The sequence below is a fragment of the Chelonia mydas genome, chromosome 2 (assembly GCF_015237465.2).
Source record: "Chelonia mydas isolate rCheMyd1 chromosome 2, rCheMyd1.pri.v2, whole genome shotgun sequence".
Classification (NCBI taxonomy): domain Eukaryota; kingdom Metazoa; phylum Chordata; order Testudines; family Cheloniidae; genus Chelonia; species Chelonia mydas.
Genome location: NC_057850.1, coordinates 248,462,920 through 248,475,591, shown reverse-complemented (window position 1 = coordinate 248,475,591; position 12,672 = coordinate 248,462,920). Strand labels below are relative to the sequence as shown.

Below are 12,672 nucleotides of genomic sequence, written 5' to 3'. Positions count from 1 at the left end.
CTTATCTTAGTTACACCTGTGTCAACCCAGAACTCCACTGGACCGAGTTATTTCAGATTGACGTAGGTGTAACTGAGAGCTGGATCTGGCCCTTTATCTTTTCTGCTGTGGTTGGTATGAGGTCGCTTGCTTGTGATGGGAAAAACAAACATTCCTTCCCTGCACAGTCATGCTGTTCTGCTTTATAAGCTCTCTGTCACATCGAAAGACATCTGAGCTCCAGTCAACACCATCACACCCAATGCCTCCGCTGGGAGGGGAAAAAAAAGGTTAGAAGAGTAGGTTAGAGAAATAGTCATTCTCCACTGACATAAGTGTGTATGTATACATTAGACTCTAATAGGCTGATAAGATGGTAGCTTGGATTATAAGGCTAGTTGCCTGATTTTCAGACTTGCTGAGCATCTGCAGCGTAAATTTGTTTCATTGGACTCTGCAACTGTTTAGCACCTCTGAAAATCAAGCCCTAGGAACCCAATTCTGGCCCACTGGCTTGGAATGCTCGCTTAATGGGAACTGCAGTGTTGTAACAGAGGGTAAAATTGATTTAGTCCTAAGTGAGGCACAGGATCTGATTCAAGAGGTGAATATAGCTGAACCACTCAGCAATAGCGACCACAGTATAATTAAAATTAACATCCTTGGGGGGGGGGTACCAAAGAGGCCCACCGTGGCTAAATATTAGAGTAAAAGAGGCAGTTAGAGGCAAAAATGCATTGGAAAAAAATTGGAAGTTAACTCCTAGTGAGGAAAATAGAAAGGAGCATAAACTCTGGCAACTCCAGTGCAGAAGTATAATTAGGCAGGCCAAAAAAAAATTGAAAAAAAAAATCGAATAGCAACTAGCAAAAGATACAAAAACAAGCAGCAATTTATTTTAAGTATATCTGGCTAGTTTCCTGATGATCAGTGGGTTTTAAAGGAACGCTCAAGGAAGACAAGGCCATTGCAGAGCAACTAAATGAATTCTTTGCATCAGTTGTCGCTGCAGAGGATTCTTTTTAGGTGACAAATCTGAAGAACTGTCCCAGACTGAGGTGTCATTAGAGGAGGTTTTGGAACAAATTGAACAATAGTAAGTCACCAGGACCAGATGATATTCACCCAAGAATTCTGAAGGAACTCAAATATGAAATTTCAGAACTACTAATTATGGCATGTAACCTATCACTTAAATCAGCCTCTGTGCTAGATGTAACACTGATTTTTTTAAAAAAAGGCTCCAGAGGCAATCCTGGCAATAACGGGCTGGTAAGCCTACCTTCAGGCAAACTGGTTGAAACTATAATAAAGAACAGAATTATCAGACACATAGATGAACACAATATATTGGGGAAGAGTCAACATGGCTTTTATAAAGGAAAATCATGCCTCCCTAATCTATTAGGAGTCTTTGAGAGAGTCAACAGGCATGTGAATAAAAGTGATCCAGTCAATGTAGTGTACTTGGACTTTCAAAAAGCCTTTGACAAATCCCTCATGAAAGGCTCTTAAGCAAAGTAAGTCATGGGACAAGAGGGAAGGTCATCTCACGGATCAGTAGCTGATTAAAAGATAGGAAACAAACAGTGGGAATAAATGGTCAGTTTTCACAGTGGAGAGAGGTTAATAGTGGGGTCCCCCAAAGATCTGTACTGGGACCCATGCTGTTCAACATATTCATAAATTATCTGGAAAAGGAGGTGAACAGAGAGGTGCCAAAATTTGCAGACAATTCAAAATTACTCAAGATATCTAAGTTCAAAGCTGACTGCAAAGAGTTACAAAGTGATCTCATAAAACTGGGTAATCGGGCAACAAAATGGAAGATGAAATTCAATGTTGTTAAATGCAAAGTAATGCACATTGGAAAATATAATCCCAACTATACAAACAAAATGATGGGTTCTAAATTAGCTGTTACCACTCAAGAAAGAGATCTTGGAGTTATCAAGGACAGTTATCTGAAAACATCTGCTCAATGTACAGCAGCAGTCAAAAAATCTAACAGAATTTTAGGAACTGTTAAAAAAGGATAGATAAGACAGACAATATAATGTCACTATATGAATCAATGGTATGCTCATACCTTGAATACTGCATGCAATTCTGGTCACCCTATCTTATATATATATATATATCAAAATCTATATCTATCTATGTATGTATGTATATATATTAGAATTGGAAAAGATACAGAGAAGGGCAACAAAAATAAGGAGTGTGAAACAGCTTCCATATGAGGAAAGATTAAAAAGACAGGTGCTGTTCAGCTTAGAAAAGAGACGACTGTGGGGACATGATAGAGGTCTGTAAAATCATGAATTGTGCGGAGACAGTGAATAAGGAAGTGTTACTTACCCCTTCACATCATATATGAACCAGCGGTCATCCAATGAAATGAATAGACAGCAGGTTTAAAACTAACGTAAGGAAGTACTTCTTCACAGAACGCTCAGTCAACCTGTGGAATTCATTGCCAGGAGATATTGTGAAGGCAAAAATTATAACTGTGTTAAAAAAGAATTAGATAATTTCGTCGAGCATAGGTGTCTCAATGGCTAGTTAGCCAAGATGGTCAGGTACATAATCCCATGCCCTGGGTGTCCTTTAACCTCTGACTGTCAGAAGCTGGGACTGCATGACAGGGAATGGATCACTCGATATTTGCCCTGTTTTATTCATTCTCTCTGAAGTATCTGGCACAGGCCACTGTCGGTAGACATGATACTGGGCTTGCTGGACCATTGGTATGACGGAGAATGGCCGTTCTTATGTTCTTATATAAAATTGGGTCATGGTATATAGAACTGGTCAGCAGTTTTTTGGGGTTTTGGGGAGGGGGCGTTGTTTGGTTTTTTGTTTTGGAAAATGCTGATTTGTGGAACCAGAACTTTTTGCAGGAATGCATTGGTTTCAAGAAAACTTTAGTCTGGAGGTTTTCAAGTCCAGGATGGAATTTATGGTCAAAACCAGAGAGGGAGACATTCACTGCAGAATAGCCAACAGTTTAGTGGTTATGACACTCACTTGGCACGGGAAACTCAGGTGTTCAAGTCCTTGCTCCAAATTAGGCAGAATAGGGAGCTTGAGTATCCCACTTCCCAGGTGAGTTCCCTAACCACTGGGCTATCAGCTGTTCTAGGGTAAATCTGTCTCATGTGTTTCTTTACAGAATTTTCAGAGGGCTTATTTTGGATCTGATGTGGAACAAAAACAAATTGTGAAACCTCAAAAAAAAATTTTTTTTCAGAACTGAATTCTTTTTTTCTGGCCAGCCCTATTCGTGTAGTGTGTGTTTATGTGGCTGAATCCTGGTATGCATGCAAATGCATTTGCATTGTAACCTTGTTTAAAATGAGTGCTTAGTTCTCTAATTTCTGACTGCTGAGTACTAATTGCAGATGTTTGATATTTTTGAAAAACAGAGAAAGTAATCCTGCACCATCAAAGTAAATAATTCATATAACTTTCAGTTGATCTGGGGCCATTGTTGTTATGCCCTTTCGTTCATTGTTTTAATATGGCAAGGATGATTATCTTATTCTTTTATACTCCTTTAGAGACACACATACACATATGTTTAGATAAAAGTGCATGGCAGGGTTACACATGTACCTTTAAATACACTATTCCTTTTAGTAGAGCTGGCCATAAATTTTTATTTAAAACTTTTCTATGGCACAAAATGGCTTTTTTCAGAAATAAAGGGGAGGGGAATCAGAAATCAGAAAAACAAAAAAAATTAATGTAAAATAAAAAGTAAAAAATTTAAAGAAAATGAAACAATTGTCAACATTTTCCACAAAACAAACTTACTCATTTTTGTTCATTTCTTCCTTTTACAGGTAAAATGTGTTGAATTTAAATAGTACCGTGTTGTATTGACTGTACATGTTAATGATACAATCAAGTGAGGTAAAGCTGAGGCATAAGGGTGCAGTGGAGCATAGTCTGTAGTGTTACGGAAGGGGTTCTGTTCTTCAAAACACAATGATGATTGCATCTCAAAGATCTTTGTTTCCCCACCGCATTAGGATATGTCTACACTGCACAGAATTTATGGGGACATATACAGTACATGCACTACACACACCCCTAGCACAGCTATAAATAGCAGTGTAGCTGGTGAAGTCCTGCTTAGGCAAGTAGAGTACAGACACGCCAGATCCATAGAGGTATGTACCCTAACCTATGGTCCTCTATGAGCTCAAGTGGTGCATCCCCTGCCTTCCCACTGCCAGGGCCTTTTCCCACCCCAGGGAAAGACTCCAGCAATGGGGAACTGCCAGAGCCTTTCCCCACTGCCTTCCTTCTGCCAGAGCCTTTCACTGTGGTATGTAGCTTCACATTGCATTGTGGGTGGAGCCCACCTTTCGATGAAGCATGTAGCAAAATGTACCCTACATACCAGCACCAGTGGCATGCTTTGTAGATATACCGTTAGGCAGAAGACCAAACCAACTTCCTTTGAATAATGATGTGACCAGTGTGTGAGCTTGTGATAATACAGCAGTTTTGCTCTTCAGTAATAATACTATAACACCCCGTCCCTTCAATTATCACTGGGGAATCAGCTATTCATCTCACCTTCAAATTCAAACCTGGCGTGGTAACTGTCACTCTTATTGTGCAGACTATCCTCCATTTCTTAGATACTTTCCACCGGCAGTGCTTCAGTACTGATTCTCCCCCATGCATTCCATAAAGCTCTTTGGGACTTAGCATCCTGCCTGTTTAAGGAATATAAATGTTTAAGTCAACAGCAGATGACAGGTCATATGTGTACTCTTGGGATTTTAAAACTCATCCTGAACACTGCAACTTGTTTGTACACATTCTGTCTCTCTAGTTCTCTCTCAGTCCTGTGCTCTTGTTCTTTCTGCATCAGCTTTTTGATTCAGTTGACCATGGGTTGTTGCATCAGTGTGAAAGAGACTGAAACTTCACTCCAGTGGCTCCAGTCAGCCAAGGAGACAGAACTCAAATAGTGGTGAGGCGTAATTGTGCGTCATCACCAAAGGATTTGAAATGAGATCCAAGGGCTGGAAGCTGAGGCTAGATAAATTCAGACTAAAAATAAGGTGCAGATTTTTAACTGAGAGGGTAATTTGCCATTGGAGCAATTTACTAACAGGTTTGGTGGATTCTCCATCATTTGCAGTCTTCAAGTCAAGATTGGATGTCTTTCTAAAAGATATCCTATAGCTCAACCAAAAATTATGGGCTTGATGCAGGAATCGCTGGGTGAATTATGCAGGAAGTCAGACTAGAGGATCTAGTCTTTTAAGCCTTCTAGGCTTAAAATCTATAAGAAGTGACAAGCCTCCAAGTTATATAATTTTCTCCATGTTGTTCAGCACCTATATGCACTGATATAATTCCTTAACAAAGTGGAGAGCACCATCAGTGTGCTGTATATCTCTTATCATGTGGTCTCCTCATGTGTGCTCACTACCCTAGACGTATGCCAGGGCAATATCTGTTGAGGGGATTGTTCAGAAGTAGTAAACAAGGTTAAAAATCTTGGCAGTGTTTTGGACCAAGATATTTCCAGAGAAAACCCTACATATGGAACAAAGTACAAAAACACACCATATGAGCAGTGTTTGTCATTATTTTTCCAATGTTGACTTGTGTAAACCAACAAATGACCTCATGACTACAAGGTTCACTGATTGTAATTTCCTCTTAGCAGTAATCAGAACAGGCCTTTCCATTGCTTGCAGTTTATTTGAAATGCAGCAGCATATCTGCTCACTGATTTGAGTGAGGCATTCTTTGCATTGTCTGCCTATGTAAGCCTTTACTCCTGGGCAAATTCTGCGCCATTGTGCATGTACAGAATTCATGTCCCAGACAGAATATTTTTTTCTCTGCAGAAAATACATTCTGCCAGAGAGGTGCTGCAGTTACACCTTTGCCCATCACGGGCTGCTGTGGCACCAGAACAGAAAGTAGTCACTGCTGGGTGGGAGCAGCCCCAGCTGTGGATAGGAAAGAGAAGAAGCTGGGCTCCTCAGAGTGCCCTGCCTTGGGGCCATGTAAGGAGACACAGGATATGGGGGCACAGACAGCATGGGGCACATGGGGCTGCTGGGGGGTCACAGACTGGGGTTCAAAAGAGTTAGTGTGGGGGACAGACTGGAGTGGGGACTGAATAGGAGTGGAGGTGCAGGGTCACATGGGGACGGGGGAAGGGATTGGCTGAGTAGGGGTGCAGGGTCACGGAGGGTGCAGGGACACATGGGGACAGGAGGAGGGGGGTGCAGGGACAAATGGAGACAGGGGCAGATGTGCTTGACTGAGTGGGAGAGGTTAGGGGCTAGCCAGGTTCTGCATGGGGGAGGCTCCCTAACAATCCTTCCCTCGCCCTGCAAAAAACCCCTTCCATACTTCTCCCACCCACGCCCAACAACCCTCCAAGTTCACACCCAGGCTGCTTCCCATCAATTACTTCTCTCTCCCTCAGCTCCTCCATTACCCCTGACTCCCCCAAGGCTTTGCACTGTTTCTGACAGGTGTGGGAAATGCATTTCTGTATTGTAGTTTAAATGAATTGTTACTCAAAGTTCTGTATTAATATGCCTAGTAAGGAATCTATCAAAAACATATTGCAAATCTTTTTTGTTGTCTGTATTGTTACAGACGTACTTGCTGATGGGTAATTTGAAATAAGTTACCAAAATAATTGAAACTGGTGTGATTATATTGTGTTGTTTTGACAAATAAAATATGCAGAATTTTAAAAGATTGTGCAAAGAATTTTTAATTTTTTTGGCACATAATGCCCCCAAAGTAATAAGCTGGCACGCTTGGTTTCTAAAACCATTAACAATGTAGGTTAAGGCTGCAATGGAGACCTCTTTGAGCATCATCTGGGAGAGAATCTCTGCTCTCACAACACCTGCTGTGTAGGGCTCTCCCCCTCATGTGTTAAGTCAGCAGGGAATTACTCCCTTGCTATAGGGTCTAGGATACGGAGAGTATGTCGGGTATGCATGTAGGCTAAGTAGGGTATGCACCTTGTTCCTTGTTGAAAACCATCTCAATCCACTTTCACTTGCTTCTGGAAAACATCTATTATTATTTAACCCTGATCAGAGATCAGGGCCTCATTGGGATAGGCTCTGTACAACCACTTAATTTTTTCCCCAGTTATGCTTTTTAGAATGTCCATTGTTGAAAGCATATATATTAACTTACCCTTCTATTCCTATTTCTTTTAATATCAGACTTCCTTGTTTGTTGTCTGTTGAATGTTAAAAGGATGTATTTTAATTATGTTATTATTACCTTTATTTTGTCTTCTTTATGTCGAACAAAGGCTACTAATGAATTTTAAATACTGATCGCAATAGCTAAGAAGCTTTAAAATTATATATTTTAATTTTTACAGCTGATTCTACAAGAACTGAAGTATGTTGCTTCCTGAAAATTAAAATCAGTGAATCAAACAAAACCCTTTATTCATCAAATCCCCAGATTACTGTAACTATATATGCTGTTTGGTGGATAATTTTCAGATACTGTATTATTTTGGGAATGTGCTTGTTAGAAAGCAGGTTGTCAATTCATGATTCCTTCACTTTTGTGGCAGAAAACTACTTCATAAAAAATGGCACTTCGGACGCACTACTCTGTGGCAACAGCTCAGATGCTGGGTAAGTGTAATCAAAAAAACATTTTTGCTTCTTCTCTTTTCTTTCTTTGACACATTTTGATTCAGTTCTGTTCACTTCTAATTGGCATGAAGTAGGGATTTCAACTTCCCAGCATCAGTAATAATGGAAACAAAGATAATGACAATATCAGGCATAATAATACAATTTTCTAAACAGCAGAGGAAAGAGATTGGTGTGTCTCACTTATAGAGGTCTGAATTCTTTAGCGACCTTATTACAAACTCCTTTTTCAATCAGTTTAATTTTCTCCTCAAAAAAGTGCTTGAAACTTAATAACATTTTGGCTGAGTGGGTAGTAGTTTAAAGGAAATGAAAGGTGAAGAAGGAGACAGAAAAGCAGAATGGGGAAATAGACTGACGGTTAATTCCAGTATTTCTAGCAGAGGAGGAAGAACAGAATAATAAATTCAAACCTTTGGCCAGTACTGAAACCAAGATGTTTTGGACATGCAAAGACGCTTTGTTAATTTGTGAGCTTCATGTGCATGTAACGCAGGTGTAGAAGGTATGTATTCCAGTTTCTCAAATCTCTGCAGGCAGTAGAAGGAACAGGAAATATATGCCTCTTGAGATGCTAATTCAGGTTAGCTGCACAGAGGCAGGATAGAAGCCTTCCTTCACGTACACACAGTCCTTCTCAGCTGTCTTTGATCCTGATTCTCTAGGCTCAGTGGAAGGTGGTGTGATGGTGGAGGGAGTGGCTCTTGTGAGCCTGAGAGGATTTGGAAGGAGGTTAAACTATGAGGTGAGGAGAAGGGCTTATGATGGGAAGTGAGAAGGTTTTAAGCCCCTGGGAGGTTCTGAGCTGCAGGAAGTTGGGTAGGAAGGAAAAAGGGGGATCTCAGAGTGAGGGGGTTTGTTTTTGAGTTAAGAGGGAGAGAGAATTCTGAGACTGGTAGGTGGGTGAGAAGAGAGGGTTTGGATCTGGTTGAGAGGGTGCTGAGCGGGTTGGGGTGGACTGAGTTGGGACAGGTGAGTGTGGATGAATGATGAGAATGGAAATGTGATTGGCAGAAACTCTGGTGTGTGTGAAGGAGGGTGTGTCGGTAAGGGGAATGGAGAAGGAGGTAGGAAGGTTAAAACCTAGACTGGAATGTGGGGAAAGGCAGGCAGAGAGAAAGAAGAGGTCAGGACTAGGATAAAACACTAAAGGGACCCAGAGAGATAAGCACTTTTTCCTCCTGCCACTGTCTATATCTGTATTTACATGCACACAAAGGATAACTGGATGTGTCAACCTTCTCCCTGCATGTCTTGTATGTCTGATCTGTATTGCCAGGCTGATTTAGACTGTAAGCTCCCTGGGCAGAGGGCCATGCCTTCCTCGACGTTTGTTTCAGGAAAGGTACAACATCAGCACCCAGTAATACACTGCATTAGCCCAAGCTCAGGCTGGACTCTAAGACTATAGGGGAATTTTCTAGGAGGTCTCAGGACTTAGAAGTCCCCTGAGGCCCTCCAAGCAGTGGTAGTTTAAACACGGGACCCGGTGATATGTGGATTTGAGTCCTGGCTGGCAGCAGGATACCCAGGGCCCGGACCTTAGTTCCATTATGCCATTGGGGCTGAGGGGGAGCAATCGCTGTTGGAGAAAACTGGGATCAGGAAGTCATGATATAGAAAAGGTTGGGGGTGCTGGAATTGGTTTCCTTCCATTGATCCTGAGTTTGAATGTAGTGCCTGTTACAGGGTAGTCAGCTCCTTTAAGGGCCCGTGAGCCTGTGGCCAGGCAGCCCTGTTTGATTATTGGACCCAGTTGCAGTGCGTTCAGATGATGCCTATAAAGGGCTGAGAGAGCTCAGTTGAAAGTGGGGAGGGCACTCATCCAGTTAATTCCTGGAAAGTTCTCTTTTTGCCTAGCTTTTGTCCCCTGTCTGGTAATGGGACACAACCGGACATGCTTTTGTCTGGTATCGGATGGGGGACACCATTTTGAATAGCGTGCCACTCCTCCCCCACCGGCCTGACCTCACGTGCGGTGCGCTCTTGAAACTGGTGTTCCCTGTGTGGCGTGGCCTCACACACACCGTGCATCCACCATCATGCCAGCAGGGGCGGGGTCACCCAGGCAGGGACGGGCCCACTCCATCCTCAGAAGTGCCAGCATATCCATTATTCTGGTAACATGTGAGCGGCCACCCTAGTTGGATGGAAGCTGCAGGAGGGAGGTTGGTTCCTGTGTCTGGCCCTGGAAGAGGGTTAAAGGCTCCTGCAGCCAGTGTTGGTCAGGGGAATAGCGTGTGTGTGTGTGTGTGTGTGCGTGTGCACGCGCGCGCATGTTACTTTTGTTTGCATTAATAAACTGTGCCCTGAGGGAAGGGCCTGAAAGTGACCTGGTCATGGTGTTTAATCTTTCTGGGGCTGGGAAGACACACCAGCAGCAGTCTGCCATATCTTACCTTGTTATGTGTTATGGGCTGGGAGCTGACACACTTTCGGCTGGATTCACAACGGGGACTTAGGCTATGACTACGCTACAGCTTAACTTAACATAAAGTTATGACACTCAGTGGTGTGAGTTAGCCACCCCCCTGAGTGACAGAATTTAGGCTGACTTAAGCGCTGGTGTGGACAGCACTATGTCAGCGGGAGAGCTTCTGTCCTTTGTAAGACACATGAGGTAACTTTCCTGCTTTACTCAGCACTAGTGAGGCCTCAGTTTGAGGACTGTGTCAAGTTTTGGGTGCCAGATGTGGACAAACTGGAGAAAGTCCAGAGGAGAGCAATAAAAATGATAAAAGGTTTAGAAAACCTGACCTATGAGGAAAGGTTAAAAAAACCTGGGCATGTTTAGTCTTCAGAAAAGAAGACTGGGAGGGCACCTGAGAACACTCTTCAAATATGTTAAGGGATGTTATAAAGAGGATGGTGTTCAGTTGCTCTCCACGTCTATTGAGGATAGAACAAGAAATAATGGACTTAATCTGCTGCAAGGGAGATTTCGATTAGATATTAGGAAAAACTTTTAAACTATAAAGATAGCTAAGTTCTGGAATAGGCTTCAAGAAAGGTTGTGGAATCCCCATCATTGGAGGTTTTTAGAAACAGGTTAGACAAACACCTGTCAGGGGTGGTGTAGGTTTACTTGATCCTGCCACAGTGCAGAGGGTTGGACTAGATGACCTTTTGAGGTCCTTTCCAGCCCTATATTTCAGTGATTCTGTTTTAAAAGTCATGGAGACATGGTAGTGTATATTAAAATGACTATATGTCCCAGGAACTTTCTTCAAGACACCTGAAATGCCCCCTTTTTTATTTAATCAAGTCAAACACATGTTGTTTTTTTTTATCTAACTACAAAATGTTTCCAGATGTATTGCTGTACCAAGCAGAATTTGCTGGCTTACCAGGAATAACAGTGAAGTGGAAACCAGGTTTAGTGTTTGGAAAAATGTTGGAATGAAAAGTCAAATGAGCATGGATCTTCCATTGTTGTTTGGATTGTTGTTATAGACATGTTGGTCCCAGGACACAAGAAAGACAAGGTGGGTGAGATAATATCTTTTATTGGACCAACTTCTGTTGTCACTGTCTCTTCCACCAACAGAAGTTGGTCCAATAGCAGATATTATCTCATCCACCTTGTCTCTCTCAAATGAGTGTGGATGAGATCAAAGCTGTTCTTTTTCTCAAAGTGAATGTCAGTGACACTTGTTCAGTGTTTCATGACAAACACATTCAGTGCACTAAGTTACTGGGGGGAAAAATCCTCCACTCTGAGAAATAAGCACGTGTCACTGAGTCAGAAGTTGGAAGTAGTGACACCACCGTGATATTTTTAAAAAATACTTTTCGTGTTGTGTGACTAACTCACAACCCTAAAACACAGATATGCAAAAACATCCCTGTTTTTGATTTTCAAAATATGGCCACCATCGGAAATATCCAAATTGATTCCGCTTTGCAATTACAGCTTTTTTTTTCTCATTTCTGATTAAAATAATAGGGACAAAAACAGCTATTCTGATTGCTAAAGAGGTTAACTATTTAAAATATTGAGGGTCTTTTTATTCTGTTCCCTAAGTCCATGACATTGCATCCAGTTTTAAGAACCTTATTATAAGTTCCAGAGAGGGGTCAGAAAAGATCCGGCACGTTGATCAAAGATATGGAAGATCTTACCCATAATGATAGGATAAAAGCTGTTTCAGCACCACTGGTGGTATCAGGTATACTGGAACCTTGTAGTGGGGCTACACTTCTTCCAAACCTCAGAGTTTCTTAGTGGCAGCAGGTGGGACTGCATACTACCTGTTCAGCAGCCAGACCGTAGATATTAACACAGTCTACAGTGTGACCAAGAGCTGGGCATGAATCACCAGCCACCTCTCAAAATAGACATGCGCCCACACAGCTGGCTTATCTTTGAAAGATCCCATGGAAGGCATGCATTTTAAGGAGAGATTTGAATGAGGAAAAGGAGGTTGATTGATGCGCTGGTCGAGGAAGTCTTCCAACCATGGAAGGAAGTAAACAGAACAGAGTGGAGAATGATACAGAGAGTGCTAGCAGGCAGGCTTGGGAGCAGTGGAGTGAATAAGATGAGAATAAATGGAAATGAGAACAGGGATGCAGGTGGTGCAGAGATGTAGAAGCTCGTGGAGGTAAAGGACCAGAAACTTGAACTTGATGTGGAAGGAGAGGAGAATCCAGCAAAGGGACACGGGGGACATGGTATATTAGGGTAATGAGTGATCATTGCTGTCACGCTATCTGGAGTGGCTCATGACTGTGAGTGCCTACCCCAGGGTAGACTGTCAGAAACAAGGACAGACACCCCAAACTGGTGGTGTGTTCTATAATTAGATTTCACCAAGCCAGTTACAAATGTGAACTCCTGGATCACTATAGCAGTCTTACCATGGAATCACAGACAGTCCCCTTAGACTCCCTAGTCTATCTTGCGACCCAGACAAACTGCACTTTGTGATAAATGGTCACTTACACCAAAAATCACACCACATTCAGGTTGCTTCCAGTCCCAAGAGACCAGTCACTTAGCCCAGAA

At 42.2% G+C, this 12,672-nt stretch overlaps 1 protein-coding gene across 5 annotated transcripts in view; it reads left to right on the top strand.

Annotated features, from left to right (window-relative positions):
- The window catches only part of LOC102931383 (sodium channel protein type 5 subunit alpha), a 314,377-nt gene that overhangs the window by 111,639 nt on the left and 190,066 nt on the right, over positions 1 to 12,672 (top strand). For all 5 annotated transcript variants that reach the window (XM_043541607.1, XM_043541605.1, XM_043541603.1 and 2 more), the window contains exon 8: positions 7,580 to 7,643. In XM_043541607.1, the coding sequence (XP_043397542.1) occupies positions 7,580 to 7,643 (64 nt within the window). The remainder of the gene's footprint in view (positions 1 to 7,579; positions 7,644 to 12,672) is intronic.